Raw genomic sequence first — 26,085 nt, 5'->3', positions numbered from 1 at the left:
TTTATTAAAAAAAATCAAAGAATAATTTTTTATTATAATGAAATTCTTTCTAGACTTTAAATCATCTGTTCACTCTTATAACAGAGAATCATTTAAATAACACCAACAAAATGGAATGAAGACAAAACAATAAATTGATATTATTATATCAATTTCTTTGATATATCATAATGATATCCAATTAGTTTTGCAGCATGGTCCACTTCCAGTGAAATTCTCAACAGACTGCTAAGATGAGTCCTTCACACTGACATTTTATTCTAAGGTGTGGCAAATGTGGCTCTCTTGATTGCTTCAGAAGTCAAACAGTTAAACAAGTGCTCCGAGGAAGAGGCTGACTTCACAGGTGACCTATCCACAAAAGGACAGCATGCCTTCAGATCCTTTGGTTTTTGTAATAATCCCTTTGGAAAATTAATTATTTGATGATTGTTCCCTTAGAATTCTATTTTAAAGAGGACGAATCACTCCCTACACAGTTTGTGCCAACGTCCTTGACTTTCTCATTTCCAGTGTTTTGTTTATCAGATCATACAGTGATGGTAGTCTTATTTTATCCATGTTTTTGCTGTAAACATTGAGAAATATACCGAGGACAACTAACAAACCAGACCATACGTACCTAAGAGGAGAAAGAAGAAAAAGAGTGTTAATATCATGGTAACAGTTTATTGTTAACCACAGAACTTGGTGATGAGTTCACAGTAATTCTGCAATAAAATAAAATTTTGCTACTGGAAATCTACAATAGCATTAAAACAAAAAACAGTATTTTTAGATCAGATTAGATAGAATTCCATATCACTTATGTTAAGTATATAAAGAGAGATTGGATAAAATGCTAAATGTAGTTCATCTGAATTTTGAAGATAATAGCAAATTCAAGTCCACATCAACAGTCTGAAGAGTATACTTAAAGCACTGAATATGTCAATCTGCCAATGGCCATCTTGGGAATCCAGTCTGGAGGTCCAACTCTTTATCCCAGTTGGATGGAGTATAAAGAGATAAAAAGAAGCACGTCCTGAGAAAGTAGGGGAATTGGCTAGACTGCTATAATGTATACCTAGCACATGGGGAAAGAGAAATTAATTTATAGAAAATACAGTGAAATTTATTTTGTGGTTATCTTTAAGTTTATACATTGATAATTGCTAGGTTTGAACCTTCTTAATTACTAAGCAGCATAAATTTAAATGATAATGATTCCAAACAAACACTAGACAGTCAAGAAAACAGTAAATGCTTTATAATAAGTCATAAACTAAATAAACTTATAAAGAATAATTCTCTACCTCAACTCCATTGTTGAGGTAGAGTTAAACTTAACTTTAAAAACTATATATATATGGTTTTGTATGTATGTGAGTATATACCAGGGCAAGGTGCAATCCCTTATCTCAAGATGTCACTCACGTTCATTTATACTGGAAACAGGGTCACACCGGCGTTGGGACTGTGGTTATAATATGATTTCTTCAAAATAATAACATTTTGAAGCAGCAGAAGATACATCAATAAACTAGGGTTCCAGATGAAACTGATACTTTATAAGGAAATTAAGGCTGCTTAGGAGTAAATGTGAAGCCAGGTATCTACAAGTAGAGAAACTTGTTGAATTAAAAAATACTTACTGAAATGTGAATGGTTTAGCAAAGAACATAAATGAAAGTACAATGGTCATGGCTTTTCTTCCTGTTGTCACTGTAGGGAGAAAAAAGGTTGGCTTAGAATGTGCCTACCATCTTGGTAATATTTTGGAAATTATTTTCAACAAATATTTACAGAGCCTACTATGTGCCAAGATCTATGTGACACACCAAGAAAACAATGGAAAACAAAAACCAAACAGAAAGTTACTGTTGCTGCTACTATGGAGTTTACAGTCTAGTAGGAGTACAGACATTAAACCATACAGTTAAAGTACAACTGTAATAAGTACTGGATAAAGGGCCATGCTAGTACACTAGGGAGGCAGGTCATCCCTTAGAGACACTTAGTCTGGCAGGAAAGATAGGCTTTCCCAAGGAAGCTATGGTTGGGGAGAGCAGGGGTTAGTCTTTAAAAGCAGTAATAAGCTAAAGCACACACTAACATTTTAATAGCAGTCATCTCTGGGTAAGACCATGAATAATCTTTACAGTCCTCTTTACACATCTGCATTAACTTTTACCTGTCTTTCAAGTACTATAAGCAGCCTAAAATCTGCTGTCAGGCTTGAAACCCTCCTTCCTGTCCCATGCAGGTAGAGGTAGCACCTTGGCATATATCTCCGTTGTAGCCTTCTGCCACTTTGCATTATCAGTTGCTACCCTCCCTCTCGACTGTGTCTCTTAGTTCCTTGTCTTATTCATCCTATATTCCTGGACTCTGGGGCTCCTGACACGTACTATCCAAGGCATGAATAAATGAATTCCAAATGAAGAATTTGTTTTGAAAACACATCATCAGAGCCTGGTTCTCCAAATCTATTTTTCCTTGTCTGTTGGTAAAGGGACCCCTATTTATACCTGGACATGCCTTCCAGACTTTCCTACAGTCAGGTCTGGTCATATGATGAGGTTTGAGCAATGAAAAGTGAGCAGAAATTCTATTTCTAGGAAAGGTATGTTCTAGGAAGATTCCATGAAAAGTATGTTCTTCATCATCTCCCATCCCACTGGCTGAAATGAAGATGAAGATGGCAGAGAAGACAGAAGGAACCTGATTTCCTAATGAGCGTGGAGTCACCACATGAGCTCAGCAGGCAGTATAGCATGTGGGTTAAGAGCACACATTAGGAGCCAGACTGCCTCACTTGGAATCCTAATTCTGCAACTGACTAGCTGGTTGACTACTAGACAGGTCACTTCACCTCCCTGTGCCTCAGTTTACCCTTTGGAAAATGGAACAGTAACAGTACCTACTTCATTATGGGATTATTGAGAGATCAACATGAATAATGTATGTAAAACGGCTCCTGGTACATAATAAGGGTTATATGCATGCTGGCTATTATTATTACGGCTAAATTTCTTTTACACAAGACAGAAATAAACCTGTCTGCAACTAACAAGAACTGCATCTCACATTTTTTTATACCAGTCACAGGGTTTAATCAATACATATCAATTATTATCAAATATTTTTTGAGTAATTATTATTTTATAAGCAAAATTGGAACTTGAGCTTAGTATATGAATTTGCAATCTTTCTTGGTAGCATGAGATGACTTGACAGATTATGGATAGGCCCTGATCTATAATTACATGCCCTCTGTTTACCATTAGCTATGTAAACTTTAAAAAGAGTCATAAATAAATAAACAAAAAAGGGAGTCATATGTGAACAAATATAGAGACCCATTAGAAATCAAGTATATTTTTATATAAAGAGAAGTATTTATTCTTTTGCTTAATTTACTCTGTAGTAAAGAAGTATCCCCCTAACACTACAAAATATTAAAATCAGGTAAATGACTAATGCATTTATGCAGTATGATGTAAATCCTACGTATCTCTGATAGACATGGTCAAGTCCAAACCAGTCTCTTCACGAGAGACAAACGAAGCCCAGAGAAGAGGACAGAATTGCTCTCCAGATCACAGGTTTTCATTAAACATCAGAGCTGGGCCTGGGTCTCCTCCTCTCACATCCCAATCCAGCACACTTCATGGCAGGCCACCCTGCTTCCAATCCTGGGTTTCACTCAGGTCTCTCTCCATATGGGAGATGCTGAGAGTATTTGTTTATCTGGACCATTCACTTGGAAAATGACACAAGGTTAGCACACACAGTCATCTATCCTCCTCACTGGGCCTCACTTGTAACCCCTCATTTGTTCTCCTGATTCCTCCAAAGCAAACAAATACAACTACCGCTCCTCTAAAGTGCCAAGCAAAGTTCCTGCATAAAGCAGGTACATGATAATTATTAGGGACAAGAAAGACTAATCTGGTTAATGCTCTAGAAAGTGTACAAATGAAAGGTCCAAAAAGCTTTGTTTAAAATACCATACTTTAAGTGCATCAAAATGGGGGTTTTTCAGTTATAAATTAAAAGTGCATATAAAAACAGGATTTTCTTCTCTGAGGGTATTCAGCCCATCGTACTTTTTAATAAAAAGTCCTTTTAATGTATTTAAAAGTTAATATTTAGATAAATGTATATATTTTATTTTTAAAATTAAACCCTTCAAATAAAAAATTACGAGCAAACATCATTTTCTTTAGAATTTTAAAGAAATATAGGCCAAAAAGATAAATGGATAAAGTCTGACAGTTTCCTTAGTGCAGAGTAGATGTTGCCCATATCTTTTGAAAAGGAGCATCAGAGAAAATTTAAATGCTTACTTAATAATCTAAGCAGGTATATCATTCCTACCTGTTACAGCAAGAAGTGCACCGAAAATTTTAATCAAAGCCAGAACAAAGGAGATTCCAAAATACCCAGTGAGGGAAAAAAGGAAAGCATAACCATAGGTCTGAATTGGATTCTGCAACATATAAAAAAAGACTGTTAGGAAAATGCAAAACAAACCCTGAGGTATTACAAATGAAATAAAACTACAGATTTTAATCAACTTCCTGAGCAATAATAAGCCATTCAACAATGCAGTCAAGCAAAGATTCTTATTTAGTTCTGATTTAATGGAAAAACAATGATGAAATTAAAAATCCCCAACTTTTACATTATGAATCGCTTAAAAATTAACTTATAGGGTAGAGCAAGGATAAAATAAATTTAAATATAAATAATTTCATTTCTGAAATAATTTCTGATCTGCATACATTAAAGGAGTTATCAAATTACATAAATATAATCTTTTTGAACAAGAAATATAAAGAAATACAGAGGGAACTATTTAATGGAAGATGTTTATTTAAAAAAAAATGTGATTAGTGTTTACCTTTGAACAAAATGTTACTGCAGGGCCTAATCCACTAGTGCATGTCAATCCCAATAAAATGTACACAAAACCAATTGAATATGAATACAAAACCTACGGTAGATAAAAACAAAGTGGAAAAAAATGCTATCAAACCAAAGGCAGAAAATGAAGAATTTTCAATATATGACTCAATTAATCTATTCAATTAAATCTGAAGAGTAAGTCATTTTTTAAGTTACATCACTGTGTCAATATGGCCTAGCTTTCTGGAGATGAGGATTAGATCCTGTTTATAAGTTTATAACTTATTTTATATACATCATAATACAGTAGTACTGATCCTTTCACATATATAGTTACATAATACTCATTTTTTTTGCCGGGCTTGATTACTGAACTTGAACCACATTTGAATTTTGGAGTTCCAAAAATATACATAAAACAACTCTAAAGCTACTTATTAAACATCATGAAGTCCAAACATTAAGTTTGTAAAGATATTAACAGATAATGAAAATAAGCAGGATACAGCATATCTATTGCTTGATTTCCCAGTTTTCCTACTAATCTTTCTATCCCAGTTCCTTATATTCCCCATAAGCACAATAAGCAGGGGCACTGTCATCACACTTGCACACTTGTGAAGTGGTGGGTACTGTGCTACAAATGCTCTACGTGAATTACCCCACTTAACTTCTCACAACCAGACTTTGAGTCAGACACTCTTAATGATCACTCCTCAATCTGCAGATAAACTAAAAATCAGAGATAGTAAGTCACTTTCCCCCAATAAGAGAGCTCATAATGCTAGGATATAAATGATGTGATCTTAGCCCAGTGTCTCAGCTCTTAACCACTGTGTTATAGTAACTTTCTAGCTACTTCCACTGCCTTAATTCTCTTATCTTTACCTTATCTGGGAAGAATGCTGATAATGATCAAGAAAACTTCTGACCAAGATTGAAGATTTCTTAAAGATGCCCACCGTGGTGACAAAGTAACTGGAAAGACCATTCCTATACACCCTTACTCTGGTATGCTGTCTAGCAAGGGGTTGGCTATAAAATTAATGTAAACACACACACGATAACTTTACTATATACAAATACCAACCAGGAAGAAGATATAATGAAAGAAAGGGCATTATCTCCAGTTAACAACAGCAAAAAGATGAAACCCCTAACAATTAAGTTCAGTAAGAAATATGCTGGATTTATATGAAAAAAAAATTTTTTTTAAATCTAAGGGACACTTTAAAGCCTCTTAAATAAAAGAAAAGTCATACCTTATTCTTGGACTGAAAGACTAGTGTATAGGTGCCATTCTCCCTAAATTAACTTATAATTCAAATCCATACCAATCACAGTAACAATAGGATTTTCTAGTTTATCTGGGGATAAGAACACCCAAGAATAACTACTGGTAGTAATATTCTGAAAAACAAAAGGAATAATCCTAGTCCCGACAGATGGTAAACGTATGATAAAGCTGCACTCATCATATGGTTCTGGTGCAGAAATAAATTCAAAAGAATACAATTCTGAATCCTACATTAGAATATGATAGGATAAAGAAGGCACTTAAGCTGGAAAGTGGATTTTTAATAAATGATATTAGGACAAGTGGAGAGACATATGGAAGAAAAATTTTTTAAAGCTCTGGATGGATCAAAGATTTAATTAGGGGTGCCTGGGTGGCTCAGTCAGTTAAGTGTCCGACTCCTGATTTTGGCTCAGGTCATGATCAGGGTTGTGGGATCAAGCCCCGTGTTGGGCTCTAAGCTGGGCACAGAGCCAGCTTAAGATTCTCTCTCTCCCTCTGTCCCTTCTCTCTCTCTCTCTCTCACAAAAAAAAAAAAAAAAAAAAAAGGAAAAGAAAAGAAAAGATTAATTAAAAAGGAAATCATAAAATGAATAAACAACATGGGTAAAATTCTTACACCTTCAGAATTGGGAAAGCCCTTATTAATCATAAGAAGTAGCCAGAAGCCATGAAAGAAAAGATAAAAGATAAACTACAATAAAATTAAAAACTTCTAAATGAAAAATAATACCAAATACAAAGAGAGGAGAAAAGTGATGTAACAAAGGATTTTTTTTAATATGTAAAAAACTATAAATAAGAAAAAAAAATTATCAAATGCTATACCATAAGCTCTTAGCAGGGGTAGTAGTATATTTACTTTTTGGTTTCTCATAATGTTTGAATGTATTACTTTTATGGAAATAATGACGACAAACTAGTTTAAAAATGCCATGCAAGTCTTCACTACCATAACTATTTCATAAAATTAAGCACAGCACCACTCTGGAGTCTGTCTGCTACGAGGAAAAAGCACAGGAGTACTTACCATTTCTGAATTAGAAGCATTATGCAGTTTCATAGCTTTCTCTTGGACATTTCCAATGACAGCATCTGCACACAGTGCCAGGGAAATAAGAATCACACCTTCAAGAAAGCATAAGAGAAACATAACCTCCTTATTTAAACATGTGAATGATAATCAAGATTCACCAGCGATTTAATTGGGCTGAAAAACGAAAAGCCGATCTTAAATCACACTCCCAGTAGAAGTTAACGGTTTTTATTCACAACCAGCTCTAATCGGCACATATATGATGTTAAAAAAAAAAACAAAAACAAGTAGCTGATGCTAATGAAGTATGTTAACGCTGTCACACTGTTTCACTATTATATCAAATAATAGTTTTGTCTTTAAGTTAGATGAAATGTTTCCAAGGAATACTGTATTAAATACAGAAGAAACTCTTAGGAACTCTATCAGGACTGAGGACCGATGAAAATCATTTTTTAATTACCTACGTTATTAAGACACATAAACATGCATGCAGTTGCCAGTCTTTTGAGTAAGGGTCCTAACAAAAATTCTGCACTTTCTCTTCTGTATAAACCATATTCATAACACACATTGCTAATGCTTCCCTGGTTGTTTTTGTTTACAAGCACATGGGAAACACAAGAACTTTTCAAACAGCTGGGGAGCAGAATCCTTTCACACTTGTAGGATATCCCGCTCTTTTTACAGTTGTTTCTTCCATACTTAATAGTGATTTTATTGACTAGTCAACCGAATTGTTTCAATTAACAGAAACAATTCTCTTCTTAAATTGTTTTTGAACAATTTAAGTAATACTGTTACTTAATAACAATAGGTTATAATAACAGGTACAATTGGCAATAAACAAATCTGGAAATTAACACTCATGCAAATGTGCATGTCAACCTGAGAGCAAGCTGTTAACTCCAAGTGTTTGAGGCACTGCTCACCACCATGGTGCTTTACAGAAAACATAAAAGGCAGCCTGAATTACTTCTGGGAGTCTGATGGAATTTAAGGAAGCTTCTCCTTTGCATTTTTCTTAAACAATGTATAAGCAATCACAAGGAACAGAAAAATACATGTAAGTGTGTGTGCACTTAATTGAGAACTTTCAAGTCTTCATACTCTTCAATTTGCCTTTTGATCGTCTAACCTTGTGGTAATTAGTACCCAATCGTACATTTTTATCCACTAATTCTGAATGCTCTTTTACTTATTTCAAATGCCAAATCTGTCCTTGAAACAAAAAGACAAGCTGTTGAATATAGTATCCTAGCTCCTCACAGGCTATTCCAAAAATGTTCTGAACAATGACAATGGTGTGAAAATACCTGAATTGCACCCTGAGGGGAATATTTAAAGGCAGACATTTATCTGAATAAGTAAATTCTAATATATTCACTTCATACATTCTAAGCTTTATTTATGTCTATTGTCTATTATATGTGTCTAATATGACTATTAACTATCTTAATAGTCAATCTAATCTCCTTTAGATAATATATTGCATTACATCAGGAACTGTGATAAGTGCTCATCAATTATCCTTAATGATGAAGTATTAGGTTCTCATTCTCTTACCAAACATCTCCATGGGAGTCAGAATATGCTAGCATTACAGCACCATGAGAAGTTGCAGGACCAGTGACACCACCTCATCCCATCATTATCGTCACCCTTGCCCCCTGTACGTGCATGAGCTTTCATATCCATTAGCCCATGACCTCAGTCAATTGTCCTCCCACTGCCCTTGTGTGAGGCAAGCTATCATCATTATCTCTGTTTTAAAGGGGAAGCATTAGTGTCTGGCATTTTACCCATGGTTATAATTTTAAGTGATCTAAACAGAATTTGAAGCCAGGTCTCTGACTGCAAGTTCTGTGCCTTCTCTAGAACTGCTTTTTCAAAAGTGAAAGAGTCAATTGCCTCAGTCTTCATATATAATCTTCCTTTTAGGGTTGCTGACTTGAAGTAGTGCTGAAAAAATCTAAACCATGTCAGACACATCTGTAACTATAACCTGCTTTCTCAGAGAAAGACTCATTGAAGTAATGATCACTTGTACTGTGAACCATCAAAGTTGAAAGAGATGGAATAAGTCCCAAATCTTCTGGTTAAAGGGTTGCTGCAAAAGGCTCTACTGTACATTTAATCCATTAACTTAGGCTGGTTAACAAGGTAAGTAAAGAAAGCAAACTAATAGCCAGTAAAAATTTTGAGTCTTTGTTATGTAATATTTTTTCTCATGAATAATTTTTTTTTCTCATGAATAATTAAAAATGTTTCCCCTGTTTATCAGAGTTCCTCTGAATACCTCTTTTTATTTGCTTTTTCTTTTTTCCCCAGCTGAGGATTTACTGGCATAAATGTAACCATATAATAAATTTATGAAAAACAGTCATGGTGTGCCCTCCCCAGCCCAGGCCCCCAAGATCCCCTTCTGAGGGAAGAGACAATGGGGAAATCCCAAAACTGCCTAAGAACATCACCGCCCCTGGAGCCATTCAGGGCTGGCCCAGCGGGGGTGGGAGAAACCAGGTGCCACCTCAGTGCATCTGGTAGTGAGTAGAGTAGGAAAACTCACACAGCTGGCCCATGAAATCCAGGTCAATGGTGAAGTCTAGGTTGTGATTATTCTTGGCACTGAGCCAAACATCAATGGTGCCAAAGATCTTTTTGCCTGTGTTCACTGTTAGGTAGTCCCCCGTGTAGAACACTGTCTGCTTCTAGTGTATGCACAGGGACTTGGGGCTGGTGGAGAAGCCCATCCTTTTGCAGCAGTGAGTGAACCTGGATGTTGAAGCAGGCCACAGGGTGTTCCACTTCACTTGCAGGCAGAAGGGAGAAGTGAAGGTCAGGTGTCCCACCTTGACAGACTAGATGTCCACCTTCTTTATAAGGCAGGTGTCAGTGACCAGCTGCTTGGGATCCACCAGGGGCTTCTTGATGGCCACATCTCTGACACAAGACACGTTAAAGCCATGTACTTTCTCCCACCAGTGGATCCTGTTGTCTTCGTACTGCTGGTCTTCAATGGCTGTCACGTACAGCGTGGCTCAGTCTGGAAAGATTAGGCCACCAGGTGCCAGTCACTTGTCTGGGGCATAGAGCACCACATTGAGCACTGACCTGTAGAAGAGGCAGTAGCCCATCCAGTTACTGATAATCATGTCCGCCTTCTCCACCAGAAGCTCTACTTCCTCCGCCTTCCCCTTGATGACAGTCACCACATCCTCAGCATTGGGCTTCTCGCTGTTTTCTGCCTGGCCACAGGAACTCCCCATGATGCAGTCTGCAGCCTTGGGTGACATCATCTTCACCTGTACCTTTTCCTCCTCCTGCCACAAAGAGTCCCCCCCCTCCCCAAACATCTAGGTATTTTATTTTTATTTTTTAAAGATTTTATTTATTCATGAAAGACACACATAGAGAGAGAGAGAGAGAGAGAGAGAGAGAGAAAAGGAGGAACAGACACAGGCAGAGGGAGAAGCAGGCTCCATGCAGGGAGCCTGACGTGGGACTCGATCCCGGGTCTCCAGGATCACACTCTGGGCTGAAGGCAGCGCTAAACCGCTGAGCCACCTGGGCTGCCCACATCTAGGTATTTTAAATACCGTTTCTGTCAGTCTAGGAGATAGGATGATAATAAGCTTATGAATAAAACTCAATAGTATAAGAATGACAATATTGTATATAGAATAATTTCTCTTCAAGGTATTTAGAATAAAAACAATATTCGAACACATTTATTCTTCTTTAGATCTAAATGTACTATAATACCTATTCTGCCTGTGAAAGTTCTAAGTTTTATTTATAAAACTCCACCTGGCACAGTGTGGGCTAACTTCACAGTGGAAAGTTTAAGCACTTTATGATTCTAACTATAGAGTACACAGTTCAATATTAACATACAGCATAACTTTCCTCTTTAGCTAAAACAATGACATACATACGATTTCAGTTTTTTTTAAAAAAGAATAAAACATTACTTTGATTCTCTTATGACGCATATGCATACTCCCAACTCAGCCCATGAGAAACTGCTGTATCATGTACTCGAACACAGATGATTTTGACTGGCCGAACAGCCTCTTGTCAGGTCAAAATACAAGAGCACTAAAAACAACTCTTACATTTCCATAACTGTATTATTTTTACTATGTCTTATATGGAAAGTCTGAAAGCTTTATGTCAGATATGAAAATCACAGATGTCATATCATCATTTGAAATCCCTATGAAATTGCTGCACCAAAATATCTGCAAAATCCAGTAGTATGAATAATTTCCTTACCTGTCAGGTTGAAATTTGGTGCAATCGTGCTGTCAGCCAGGGTGAACCATATCAGGCCAAGACTCATACATACTGCAGCAGACACGTCTGCAATATTGTAACGCTTCCCTGTGTAAAATAAATGTAAACCAACCTCATTACACAAATGCCCACTTGGCACAATTTTAGATCTGTGTCTAACCAAGTAGAGCAGGGTGTGCTTTTTATATCCAAAGTCAAAAATATATGAAGAACAGATAGATCAATGCCTGAAGTAGTCATAGAAGGACTTTTGAGAATTAAATGACCAATGAGCACCAACATGTCCTTGTAAGTCAGATATAAAGTCCTACTTTATATATTAGGGTAGTGAGTAAATATGAACATTTAAAGTTTGTGGACACGAGTGCTTCCTTTACCTCACATATAATAGAAGGTAAGAATTCTCTTATAGCTTATATATTTTCAAAGTAGCCAGAGCAATTATTCAGACTATATGACTGTTGAAGTTTGCAACTACGATAACTGGATAACTCCTAGATTGGTGAGAATTAACCTGTTGGAGTATATCCACATTTCAATAATAAAATCATGTAGTGTGACTTTTTCATAAGGATCGCTAAGGAAATATACATGCATGTGGTTTCTAATAGGGATTGGTCTCTACTTTTTCCTGCATGAACAGTGACCCTGAAATTGTATGTGAAGCAGCTGACATACATACTTTCATTGAAAAGGGCTTTTGTGAGAAGGCGCTGAATGTCAAAAATGAAGTTAGGCGATATAAGAACTTCAGTGATACAGGGACATTTCATTATCAAAACAGAACTACAACAAAAACTTGTTCCATTTGCTATTACTGCTTCCTCTTTCACTCCTAACTTCACATAGCTTATAACTTAGTTGGGACTCTAGAAAGCCAAGAAGCCAGAAGAGTTGGTAGGAAAAAAAAAAAAGGCAGTTCTGCTCAGGTCAAGTTTTATTTCATTGCAAGAATTGTCCAGTTGTTTAATGGAGGCAGAGGGAGGAGTCCTCAGGAGCAGAAGAATGAAAGAATTGAAAAAGGGAGATTTCCAGGTATTTCTGAGCTATGCCTTCAATACGTGGTATTTCTGGAAATGTGGTAGATTCCAGATTAAAAGAAAAAAAACAAGATACTCTTTTTATTTTTCTCAAGTATGAATCACTGATTTCGAATAGTAGGGTATATTTTAGAATACCTTATTTTTATAAGATGTCACTCAGAATTGTTCCAAGACCGAGAATGTTCAATGAAATTGGGAGTTTAATGTTTTTCCTAATGCTAGATGCCATAACATATCCTACTAGTTTCAAACAGTATGAAAATATATCATTACTATACCTTGAATAAAAACTCCTCCTAGCATAACAGGAATCAATTTGCAGCACTTGAAGATGACTTGGGTAGGATAATTCAGGTAGCCCAAGGAAGTATTTGATAACCCCATAGTACCCACAGTTAGAAAAGCTATTATCATGTAGGTTTTTCCTGGTATTCTGTAAAAGACAATTTTTAAAACCTTCATTTCGGGACCCAATTCATACTATTGTAAGATAATGTGTTTACAATGTGCAAATGTCTAGTTTCTGTTGAATATTTCTAGCAATATTGGTGAAGAAGCACTATTTTAGAAGTTATCACACTTGTATAAAAGAATGTTGGTAAAAATAATAATTTACCCTTATTTAATTAATCACAAATAAGAACTGTCAACTGCGTGGAAAAATGGTGTACCAGAGCTAAAGATTCTTACTGATAGAAAATGTTGGTATAAGAGTTTTTTTAATAGCTGCTCTATCTATATATACAAAAACTATCTCTACTAAATTTAGAAAAAAAAGAGTTGAGTTTTAAACAATATTGACCTCCATTGTGGCAAAAGGCACCTTAACTAATTTTCAACTTCTAAAGTGTTGTTCTGTTTCCTAATGTTCCCATCTAGCATTAGGAAAAATATACTCAGCGCTTCTGCTAAAATAACCTGAGCAGATTATCTCCAGAAAAAGAACACAGTAGCTTAAAACTCTAAATACGCTTTTTATTACTGCATTGTTTTGAGATTCAACTCTAACCCTGTATTCCATAAGATGTTACAATAATCAACTTCAAGATGAAGAATCTGATTCTCTCCTCATGACCCCAAATCGTTACTTTGGGTCCTATTGGAATTTCCTAAAGGGGTTTTTAATTTGGCATCTTCAGAATTTTGAGCTATTATTGCAAGCATATGCTCGCTTTGACTAGATACTTAATGGCCTAAAATAATCTTGTACACTGGTGTGACTAACACATGAAGTACTACTCACATAATCAGATTATGCTGCATACTTAGAAGTAGCTTCCATTTAAGGATCTGTGTTCCTGTTTAAATCAAGACCACAAAATTCTTCCATATTTTTTATTTGGCTAGATATAAGGTAAAATAATTTACTGGAAAATTCAATTAAAATGTATCTTTTCCACTTATATTTCAATTTCGAGGCCGTTCCTACTCAACTGCTAATACAGTAGTCAACATTTAAAGTCCATGTGGAAATAATGTGGCATGCACATATGCACCAATGTAACAAACACGGATTTACATGCTGTCTGTGGGGTTTAACCCTCAGTGAGGTATCATCAGGGGTGGATAGCACTACTCCTCCAAGTAATGACAGAAGTCATGGTTGGTCAAATTCCCTCAGAGATAAACTGTGGCCAGAAAATTAAAAAAACAACAACAACAACAACAAAAAAAACTGAAATCAGAAACAAATCATAAGGAATGGTGATGATGGAGATAGCACAACACAGGTTAGAAAGAAAACCAGCCTAAAATTCAGGAGACCTCTATACAGAGGGTCACAACTCTGAGAGAGACTTACTGTACAGTCTCATGAAAACCCCAGCTCTCCTCGAGGTGTGTTTGCTCAATGGTGAGACCAGGAGGTTAGATTCATCATCTCGCCGTTCTATTTAACATCCCAATTTCTTACTTCTTTAGGCAGAGGGTGTGTGTATGTGTGTGTCATTGTGACTTTCAATAGCTCCTTTGACACCAATTTGACATATCTCCTTTTTTAAAACTTCACCCAAAGCTATAATACAGTTTCAATGTAACTTTGGTAAAAAATAGCAAGTAGTGTATTTAGGGTGGTAGGGCTTACAATGTGCTCCTTGCACATTACCACATTTGATCCTCAAATGTCAGAGAATTTAAGAAACTTCCCTGAGGTCTTAGGAGAATTAATTAGAAGCTGTGCCAAGACTCAAATACATGTTTTCTGACTCCAAATCCTTTATTCTTTCAAGTATGTAGGTATTCATACAAACATAGGAAAAAAGAAAGAAAGAAAAAAAAAAAAACTAAGCAAAGAGCTGTCTAAAGGTCTAAAGAGCAGTGCCACTTAAATTCAGAAATATGTGATTGAGCATATTTTCACTGTAACATACCTTTGATAGCTTTTTCTAAAAATGTTTTTAATGTGCCTTGGAAATGAAAAGTTTCAGTTCATAATTATATTTATTATACATCTGTAAATTCTTCTCCTATACTCCATTTCTGTTTAAATCAAACACAAATTATTTTAACTTTAAAACTGTTATGGTCATTTGATTTAAGGGTTGGGATAAACATGGCTGGAGGCCCACTCCCTATTTCACTAGAGTAGATGAGAGAGAGGTGTTACCTTTTTTTTTTTTTTTTAAAGTAGGCTCCATGCTCAGTGTGGATCCCAATACTTAGGACCCTGAGATCAAGTTCTGACCCGAAATCAAGAGTCGGATGCTTACCTGACTCAGCCACCCTAGAAGTGTATCTTTTTCGAAGGGGGTGTATCTTTGTGTCACTTTCCATTTTATAAAGATAGCATTAGATACTTTTACTTTGGAAACAGAGGTCCAGCAGTTTGTAACTGGTAATGAATCATCATGCTTTCCTATACATTAGTCTTGACAGATATATTTAATTCTTTCTATTTTATCACCTGTATGGCTGAGTACTGCAGTTTCAGAACATGAAAATAATACAGATGCTATCCTCAGATTCAAACATTTTTTACTATCACTGCTATAATAATTTATTGGGAATAAAGAGAGGTTGAGGGGTAAAATTAGAACTATGAAGGAATACTTAAACACTTAAAATTTTATAGTTACTTTCAGACAAATCTCAAAAACATTTTTATAAGAAAAAACAGTAGCTGTGAATATATATTTATTTTTATTTTTATTTTTGGAAAGACTAAACACTGCTATCAATGAAGACAGGATATTAGTATTATAGCTCCTTGATGCATTTAAACTGCATAGTGTATACATGAAATATTCACATCTTAGAATCTGATATGACAGGATAACCACACTTACATTACCAAGAAGTTATATTCAATTTCCTAACCTCCTCTTGTTTATAATCAGGTTTGCATTGCATATTGTTCTATAGATCTTTAAAAATATTTTGAGATCTTTCTCAAATCTAGATAGTCAAGTCAAATGTCAAACTCCTTTGGTTCTGATGAAAAGGCATGCTATGAAGTTTCTGATGTCTAAACATGCAGTCTCAGTGACTGGACATCATAAGGCAATGTTAAATGGAATATATCCCATGAAACAAAACATTAGCTGTACATTTAAAAAACTGCTATAAAAGTGGCACTGATTGTTCATTTCACCACTTTGATCTTTTAGTAGCACTGTCAATCTTTCAGTAATCACATGCAGTTCAGTTCAATTTACAAGAACACGTATGTAAATCTGAGTACTTTCTCCTGTTTCAAGATACATTTACTATAAGTTTAACCTAAACTACATTTTTCTAGTAACATTACACAAAACTACTTTTTTCAGTGTACAATGGAAATATACTTAATACTTTTTAATAAGTTGGTTATACTGATGAAAACCTTGGGGCATTAGATATGTTTTATTAATTGCAAATGTATATATTTCATGTATAATACACTCCCTATTCCCAAGGAGCAAAACAAAAAATTTATTACTAATGAACTTAACACTCAAAAAAAATAAAAACCACATACCTTCTCCTTTTGTCCTGAATAAGCTGAAGTTCTATTAGGCCAAATATGGAGTAAAATGCAAACTGTACTAACGTAAGGTACCAGCCATAGGACTTAAAACCCTCCATTGAAAATATTAATTCCTGTCAAAAGATACATGAGTACTGTTAAGCTCTGGGGCAGACCAATTTTCTCACAATAAATTCATATAAACACGACATTTTAAAAGAACTCCAGCCTCACCCCCAACAACAAAACATAATACATAAAATAAACACTAAAATCACAAGGCTTCTCAGAGGTAAAATTAGAGAAGTTCAGGAGGCCATTCCAAAGACCTGATACTAGATATACAGGTGAGAAAGTAAAGGGAGGGAGGGATAAGTATAAAGCAGTTATCCCAGGCTTTTCTTTTTTTAACATGCCAAAATGAACAATTGCCCCAACAATGTGAAAGGTAGCTGGTTCAAGGACTCATTTACTGTATAACAAATATATTTCATTAAGAGTCTATTATCTCCAGCTTGTTTTTCTAGGAATTTAATCAGTTGAAACCAATATTATTTTTGGGGACTATCTGTGCCACACATTATGCAAAATTTCTCCTTGTAAAGGAAATGATTACTTTGTCAATACATAATGTTCTATCATGAAGCAACATTCCATTAACTGTTAATAAGCCACTAAGAAGACTTGTTAAGTCTTAGTTAAGTAAGACAATAAATCACTCCCCCCACCACAGACTCTGAAATAGATTTTGTATATTTAGGATAGTGTAATTCCCTGAATTTAGATTTCATATGCAATAAATCTGAAAGATATTTAGGATTTTTCTGGCATAAAAACTATAAAATATGAAAATAGCTTTATTACATATGGTAGCATTCAGAGAGATTTCACTATACTGTATAAATGCAGCTAACAAAACCTCATTTTCTTTATTTTAACATGCTATTATATGTAAGAGTTAGTAGCAATGTCCGTTTTCACAAAGTGAAAGTAATATTTATTTAATTTTAAAAGCTTTGCATATCTTACAAGTTAAAAATCTCTGATCATTAAACGGAAAAAGATTAATAAAATTTGTAGGGTAAATTTCTAATTCATTTTCCTTCACAATGGTTAACTGTACCCAAATTATTTGGTAATAATGGTATTCTGAAGAATAAAAAAATTTCTCAACAAGAAATCGAAATCTATTTAACAAAATTTACTATTTTTCATTGTTCTTCATTGTGATATCTGAATGTTTGTATCATCATCTAGTGGGGAAATTAGTTACTATAAATATTAAGATTTTTAATTCATGTTTTAGTTTTACACTAATACTCCTCATAGCATTTTTACAAACTAAGAAATAGTCAATTCCACCATTTTCTTTACTTACACTTCCTTTTATATTTCATCTCTATAGGACAATGGGAAAGAGTACAATAATTTTTAAGATCATTCTGATTAATCCTAAACAATACCAGAAATATTAACTGTTTCAACAAAACACATCCCTTTCTATTTCTTGAATTATAATGGATTTTCTCACATTAGAAAGCTGCATAAAAAAGCAGAGCTGGTAATGGCTGAAATACTAATGAACTGACCATTAGGAATAGTAGTCCCTATTCAAACAGTGTTCATATTAGCATGGCTCCTCACCCATCCAGCCATGTCTTTGAAGGCCAGAAATTTGCTGCTTGTCTAATGTATGTAACTATCTCATGACATAGTACAAATTGGAGACAAATTGTGGCAATGTTAGAAATGTTTTGCACAGAAAAATAAGGTTCTGACAAAAGTAGATTTGAAGAGGAAGCCAAAAAAGAATAAGAACACAACAGGTGCTTTATAAAAAGAACAATTTAGATAGTATAGGATTAAAGACATTTCCTGGAAAACTATAAAGCGTCCTGATATACTTCTTCAAAAAGGACCATTTATTACTGAGCTCCAAGGATCAACAATGGACTAGATTATGGTTTTTGTGTTATTATTCAATTTATTCGAGAATTATGTTCTAAAATACCAGTGAAGACTTGAACCACTGTCTTTTAGAAACATATGGGTGCAATCATTACCTATATTGTTTAACATGTTTCAATTTTTTCATAATTTTAATTTTTTAAGATTGTCTGTTTGCTGCTCCCCATCTGAAATATTTAACTATGAAATTTTGATCTCTGCTAAAAGTAGCAGACTTTTAAGAACTATTTTCTATAGTAAAAAACTAAAAAAAATGTGAATAAAGTGGCATCCTGTAAGGAAAAATATCTTGGACAAAACTATTTGTAATGCCCATATTGATCTCAATTGTTACAAATAATTAGCATCTTGTAAATAACTTTTTTACCTGTAAATATCCATAAATTAGGTAAAATACAAAAACTCCAGCAACACATATGAAAAACTGAGTAAGTTTGTTAAATCTGCTGAGATTTATGCCAAGCACTACAATGTCATCTATTGACTTGATGTGTGGTGACATTGTCTGTGTTTTGGGAGGAACAGTGATAGAAATGTATTTCCTGGAGTTGTTGAACTTGAGATCCATTGTTCTTATTTTGCTGCATTCAGTGCTTCTAAAATTATCTTTGTTGGTTTCCTCTCCTTTGTTCAGTGTTTCTTGTGCTTGCTGAGGCAAGTCCTAAAGAAAGAAGGAAATAAGCAATTAAAGCAAAACATTGGATAAGATACTATGCTCCAAATATTTCATTATCACAGTTTAAAATTATACAGGTAAATGTCATCCTCTCTGGATGTTAATGTATTAATTCCTATATTTGAGCTTCTAAGCAATCAAAACCAAGGTCTACTCTCCAATTTATCTTCACCTGATAAAGATCAATACATCACTAAATATGTGCCATTCTCATTTCCACAGCAAAAATCAAAAGCTAACTTGGTGTTTCTTTTTTTTTTTTTAACTTAGTGTTTATTTCATCATAGAAGTATGTTTTTATTATGGTTTTATATGTATTAAGCATATAATTTCTAAAGTCCATGAAGTTTGAGTAACATCTTTAACATTAAAATCAATCTTTGATTGCAGAAAAGAGCTGATACTCCATTAAATATTAAGCCAATTCTAAAATGCATTTGCTAATGATGTTTTAAAATAAACAAGTATAAGTTACTTAAAAAACCTAGATTTATCCGAGATAATAGAAAGGATAATATGCTTTAGCAACAGCATTTCTTAGGTTAAAAAAAGTTTTCTTTGGAGAAAATCATTAATTTTTATTTATTTATTAAAGATTGTATTTATTTATTCATGAGACACACAGAGAGAGACAGAGGCAGAGACACAGGCAGAGGGAGAAGCAGGATCCATGAAGGGAGCCCGATGAGGGTCTCCAGGATCACACCCTGGGCTGAAGGCGGTGCTAAACCGCTGAGCCACCCAGGCTGCCCTCATTTTAATTTAAAAAGTCTTTGGGGAGTTGTTCAATGAATATCCAATTACAGTTAAACAAGATGAGTAAATTCCAGAGACCTGCTATGACATAGTGCCCACAGTTAACACAGTGGTGTGCACTTAAAAATTTGTTAAGAGGTAGGTACCATGGTAAACATTCTTAAACACAAACACACACACACACACAAATGGGGAAATATGGAAGGTTCTGGAGGTGACAAATGTGCATTACTTTGATCATTATGGTGATGGTATCACAGGTGCATGTGTATGTCCAGACTCATTAAATTTGTGTATGTTATACATGTACAGTTTTTTTTGTATAAAATTATACCTCTATATAGCTGTTTTATTAAAAAGAAATAGAGAAGCCTCTGGGATTAGAAAAAGTTGGAAAACATTTTCTGTTAAGACTGTGAAAAAAAATCACGAGGGCTCCGCATATGATTGTCAGTTTCTCTTCGGATTTATATAAACCGAAGAATGAGTTCCATGTAAAAGTTGAGGAGAGAGTGAAAAATTACGACAATTAAAGAAGAAAGTTATGATGAAAAAATTATCTTCCTAGAAAAGGCTGTTTGTTACAATCCCAATGGGAACTAAAATTTATAGTAGTTGAGGAAAGAGGATAGATAAGGATATTTTAGACAGATTTGGAAATCTTTTTAAAAGAAACTGTCATGAGGGCTTAAAATGGCAAGAATTAGTCACTTCTTCATGATCACTTCTCCTTTGCTGGTTGCAGAGATTAAGGAGGCCATCTTCAGTAATTTAAATTCGGACCAAGGTTCGGACTGCAACTCGTAACTAACAATACTCAGGCATCAAAGAACTTTTCTTTTCTTTTTTTTTTTTTTTTACAGAGCACCTGCCAAATTTCTAAATAGAAAAAAAGCATAATTATAAAAAGTTTTACTGTATTTCTATTCCTTTACCTGTTTCTTCTTCTTTATATATCGTTCTTCCTTCCCACACTGCTTCAATCAGTCATCTCTGAGTTAAGACTTTTTAAGTCATCTTGCAGACTGAGATCTGACTTTCTTTATAGATCATGCTTTAAATGATCTTGAATGTAGAAGAAACAAAAACCCAAGTAACTACTTTTCATGTGTGCAGGCATGGCTATAGAGTACTATTCAAATAAATCTGGCCCCAGGTAAGCTTCTCCACCCTCTACCTCTTTCAATCAAGCCCTGAACTGCCCACAATGAACTACTATCGCATTCCCGAAATACACCATGGACTTTTAAACACCCTTGCCTTATGTTCATGATGTTCTTTCAGCCTTAATGTCTTCTTTCTCTAGGTCTCTAGGTCAGGATTTGAAATAAACTTTAGCTTTCCTTCTTTTGTCATACTCTCCTTAATCCCCACAGTTGGGAGAGAAGAAAACTGGAAAGGCAAGACTCAAATCTTACTTGTCTCTGCATCCTTGATATCTAGCATACTCTGCACCGAAATACTCAGATGAGCCAAATAAACTGGCCCTTGCCCTGGATGCCCTCAACACCCCACCTTGCAATCACTTGCTGTCTACCTGAATACAATTTTTCAAAGGTACTCTGGTGTTGGCAAACTTCATGAGCAATGCTAAATATCGTATAGAAAACAGAGGTTGGGAATGTACAAATAATGATTATATGTTTATGCGGAGAGAATAGAAGACTTCTTTCCTGTTTTTATTGTTTCCAAAATTTCTCCCCTAATCACCTTCTGCTGAGGTGTTTTTAACTTAGCAAAACGGCTGGCATACTGTAATGACTCAATAAAATTACAGCTATTGTTATCAGAAAGCTGTACAGAATGGCGCTGTCCCTATGCTTTAGATTTTGACAAATCTGACTTCAAAACCCAGCTTTGCTACTGATTAGCTGAAAAGTCTTGGGCAAATTACTTAACCTTTTTGAACATTAGGCTGTACATCTTTGAAAGGGGGGTAAAAAAAAGTGCCTAGCATAGAATTTTTTTAGGACTTCATGAAATAAATGTAAAAGTGCCTGGCATACAGTAAGACAGACTACAAATGTTGGCTGTCCTTTAACTTTTAGAACTTGCTAGTGTGATATGGTCTGCTGACACGGATTCATCACCCTTTTGATGTGCAGCTAGAAATATTAATCTGGATTTCCAACCCAGACTTCTCTTCTGGGATCCAGACCTCTATTTCCAAAGGCTTCTTCAAAAGCATTCTACTCATGATTTTCACTGAAACCTCATTTTAAGTGTCCATAAGTGAACTCATTATGTTCCCCTCCAAACAAACCTGCTCTTCCTATATTCCCAATCTCATTTACTGGCATTTTATTAGATCCTTTCCTTTTCTCCACATTCTATGTTTTGCCAAGGTTCCTGATGACTCTACATCCATAACTACACCGAGAATCTGTTTCTGACCCTACCATTAGTAGCTGTTTTCTCTTGTGTAGATTACTAGATTAGCCTGTTTAATCTCTTCTTCCCTTTCTGAACCCTTTCACGCTGCTCAACATGAATGCTCAGTATGCTGCACTTCTGATTAAAGTCCTATACATTATAAGCTGGTTGATTCTCAGGACTCTCCTAGCACTTTACAGATATTTTTACAAAAACCTAGGTCATAACGGCGTAACTTTTTGTTTTCAGGTCTGCTTCTCTCACAAGCTTATGAAATCTTTCAGGGAAGAGACCAAATCATTTTCACTGTTTCTGCACATAGTGAAATAGGAAACGAAGGACTCTATTGCACTTTAGTAAGCACCGTTTTAATCAACAGGATCCTGCTCCTTGCCGACCATTTGCTGCTTTTAACACACCTATTGGCAATCTTAGGAGCCGCAGTTCTGTGCCGGACATGTAGAGTTAAATCCCTCCAGCACTGTCACTTCTTGGACATCTGTGCCAAAATATTGACATCGCCACTGAAATTTCCCACAAAGCATCTGAAATGAACATGGAAATAAATTCATTTCCTTTGCTTACTTGATGTACCAGCACCAGATAATCTGCCCTGCAAGGCCGTGCATTTAGGATGCACTTTTATTAATGAGAACATCACTGGTCAGATCATGTGACTGATGAAGGAAGATACTGTAAACTCTGATACCCAGTAACTGTGATCCTAAATGTTTGCCATATGCCTTCCATTTCAGACATTAATGACGGTTACTAATCAAATCTAAAGAAACTAGGCCAGTGTCCTTTTGTTACAGGAAAAATCAAATCAAATCAAAGGATCAATATTTTGCTTTGCTTTAGAAGCTCACAGTAACCCTTGAAACTCGGAACAAAAAACCCACAGGTGTGAATCACTGCCTGAGGTCTCTTCCTAAAGAAAAGACAGAGACTTAACACTACTTGGTGGTACCAAATAACTGCTAAAACGGAATTAAAAGGCAGGATTTCTAGCACATACTGATATTTAGAAGTCAAATAACTGGTGATAACACTGATTTAAAATGACCTACTTAAGTCAAAAATCATTTCAGTTGATTTCTTAATCTAGGTTTTTCCAACCTTTAGAAGAGTCTCCCACTAGGAAAGGGTAGCGTATGAGGCAGTTTTGTCATTATAGTGCAAATGACCCGAACAGATTTGATTCTGTAATTTTGTCACACTCAAGGTCACAAATGATCTTGCCACACTATATATGAAGTGGACTCTAAATATTCACTGTGACCTATGGGGGTTATGAGTATAAAACAACGGAAAACAAGATTTCGGTCTCATTTCTTTGTACACACTTCATTACACAAGGTTCAAGAAACAGGGAGCTAATTTTTGACGGTCTATTTTTTTTTCCCAAGGGATAAATCTAAATTTAGGATTTGATATAATATTAAGAGATTAAGTACAAATAACACTTTGTCTAAATTGTTTTCAGATGCTGCCCTAACTCTCTCTTCGAAGTCCCGAACTACCCCAATCCACTCAGGAAAGCATGAATCCAAAAACCGATTCTCAACTTCTGAGATCCTACCACAGAAGAAATGCAGATACCCAACCAACGCTAAAAAAAACCAAAACCAAAAACCAAAACCCTCCGTTAGCAAAGCAAAGCAAGCATTCCACCTTCTTTCAGTGTTTCTTTAAAAGAAAAATAAGGTGGTGGTGGTGGTGGGGGGGTGAGAAATTTTTAAGCTGCAGAAACTGGAGGATCCGCATGACGTCTAGGGGAAGTTTAGGCGATAAACATAATAACCTGGCAAGAACGAGCACTTTACAAGAACGAGCACCCTGCAAGAACAAGCACCTGGCAAGAACCAGCGCCTTGCAAGAACGAGCACCTTGCAAGAACGAGCACCTTGCAAGAACGAGCACCTGGCAACAACGAGCACATGGCAAGAACCAGCACCTGGCAAGAACGAGCACCTGCCAAGAACGAGCAGCTGGCAAGAACGAGCACATGGCAAGAACCAGCACCTGGCAAGAACGCGCACCTTGCAAGAACAGGCACCTGGCAAGAACCGGCACCTGGCAAGAACCAGCGCCTTGCAAGAACCAGCACCTTGCAAGAACCAGCACCTGGCAAGAACGAGCACCTGGCAAGAACGAGCACCTGGCAAGAACCAGCACCTTGCAAGAACCAGCACCTTGCAAGAACCAGCACCTGGCAAGAACGAGCAACTGGCAAGAACCAGCACCTGGCAAGAACGAGCAACTGGCAAGAACCAGTACCTGGCAAGAATGAGCACCTTGCAAGAACCAGAACCTGGCAAGAACGAGCACCTTGCAAGAACGAGCACCTGGCAAGAACCAGCACCTGGCAAGAACCAGCACCTTGCAAGAACCAGCACCTGGCAGGAACGAGCACCTTGCAAGAACGAGAACCTGGCAAGAACCAGCACCTGGCAAGAACCAGCACCTGGCAAGAACCAGCACCTTGCAAGAACCAGCAGCTTGCAAGAACCAGAACCTGGCAAGAACAAGCACCTTGCAAGAACCAGCACCTGGCAGGAACGAGCACCTTGCAAGAACCAGCACCTTGCGCTACAAATCACGCGGCCAGCAGATGACCCCAAGTCCCCCCAGCTAGCACAGAACCCGGAAGTAGCTCCCAGATGCAGTCTGGGGAGCCCAGGCCACGGACGGTTCTCCGCAGGCCCCTGGCGATGAGCCTACAAGGCCGTCCCGGAGGGCTGAGCCCACAGACAGGGCCCTGGGGCAGTGCCAGCCAGCCGCAGGGTGGGGAGAGGGCGGGGAGGCGCCGGGACTGCTCCCCAGAGCCGAGCCCGCGGGTTTCCGCTCTGTAACGAAGGCAGTCGCCGCGCTCTCCATCCCGACCCCGCACGCTCCTGGGAGATGAAGATAAACGGTGCCAAGATTCTCTGGGAGGAGGGGCGGGGGGTCGGGTCCCACACGCGGCGAAGGGCCGGAGGGCAGGGGGGACACGTCCACTCCAGGGCCGGCACGTCACCCGAAACGGTGACCGCAGCCCGAGGGGCGCCAGCCCGACGGAGCGTCTCCCCCTCCCAGGTCCGTCGCCATCACCTCCTTCTTCTCCTCTCCGCCTACTCCTGCGCTTCCCACCGCGGTCGCCGCCTCCTCGCAGGGGGCTCGCATCGCCGGCGCCCGCGCGCCACTTCCGCCTACGTGTCTCCGCGCGCGTGCGCGGTTGCGCCGCCCCGCCCCCTGGGCGGCCTGGGCCCTCGGGGGGGGAGGGGGCGGGGCGCGGTCAGCTCTCGCGCATGCTCTGTGCTCTCCGAAAGGCGGCGGGAGCGTGCTGGGCCTGGCGGCGCGAGGGCCGCCTTCCGCGCTCGGGAGCGGGGAGCGCCGATCCGGTCGAGCGTTCTCATCCAACGATCGGCGCTCGCCTGTTGCGGGGCTGGGAGCCTCTGCAGCCTCCCGGGTTGCTGCGGCTGGCGCTGCCCGTGCCTCGCCCCCCCGTAGACCGCCGTGCCAGAGACCGCGAGCCCTGCGCGGAAATTTGAAATTTGAAATTTGGGAAAGGAGCCTAGTGGAGAATGTTGAACCTGGATTTAGAAACCCCGGAGTTCCCTCTTCCCTGTTCTTCTTGATCCAAACGAGACGGACGTAGTCACCCTTACCTGTCTTGGTTTTGATGCGCTTGCCTGACTTGCACCTGCTTTCTGCTGAAGGTGTCCAGGTGGGCGCACCTGGGTTGCTTCTGACGTTACAATTCACCCCGTAGCTACAGCAACCTCACCTTGCCACGTGGCACGAAGGTTGCTGGCATTG

At 37.4% G+C, this 26,085-nt stretch overlaps 1 protein-coding gene and 1 pseudogene across 8 annotated transcripts; both read right to left on the bottom strand.

Moving 5' to 3' along the window:
- SLC35B3 (solute carrier family 35 member B3) lies at positions 1-26,085 on the bottom strand. 8 transcript variants are annotated; one of them, XM_072814091.1, is made up of 12 exons: positions 25,378-25,511; positions 22,649-22,829; positions 20,847-20,976; positions 18,847-19,140; positions 16,524-16,645; positions 12,847-13,001; positions 11,505-11,612; positions 7,221-7,318; positions 4,889-4,981; positions 4,363-4,474; positions 1,635-1,704; positions 1-622 (listed from the first exon to the last, which is right to left on the bottom strand). In XM_072814091.1, exons 4-12 carry the CDS (start codon positions 19,045-19,047, stop codon positions 472-474), a joined length of 1,110 nt encoding a protein of 369 aa, XP_072670192.1. In that variant the 5' UTR covers positions 19,048-19,140; positions 20,847-20,976; positions 22,649-22,829; positions 25,378-25,511; the 3' UTR covers positions 1-471. The 8 variants fall into 8 exon arrangements, with proteins under 8 accessions (XP_072670192.1, XP_072670190.1, XP_072670191.1 ...); XM_072814089.1 differs by having other exon boundaries at positions 22,704-22,829; XM_072814090.1 differs by having other exon boundaries at positions 22,704-22,829; positions 25,304-25,409.
- On the bottom strand, positions 7,325-10,525 carry LOC140626059 (protein arginine N-methyltransferase 1-like; annotated as a pseudogene).

Source organism: Canis lupus, chromosome 37 (assembly GCF_048164855.1).
Source record: "Canis lupus baileyi chromosome 37, mCanLup2.hap1, whole genome shotgun sequence".
NCBI classification, from domain to species: Eukaryota; Metazoa; Chordata; class Mammalia; order Carnivora; family Canidae; genus Canis; species Canis lupus.
Note: the sequence above shows the minus strand (reverse complement) of the source record. Positions and strands in the feature narration are given on the sequence as shown.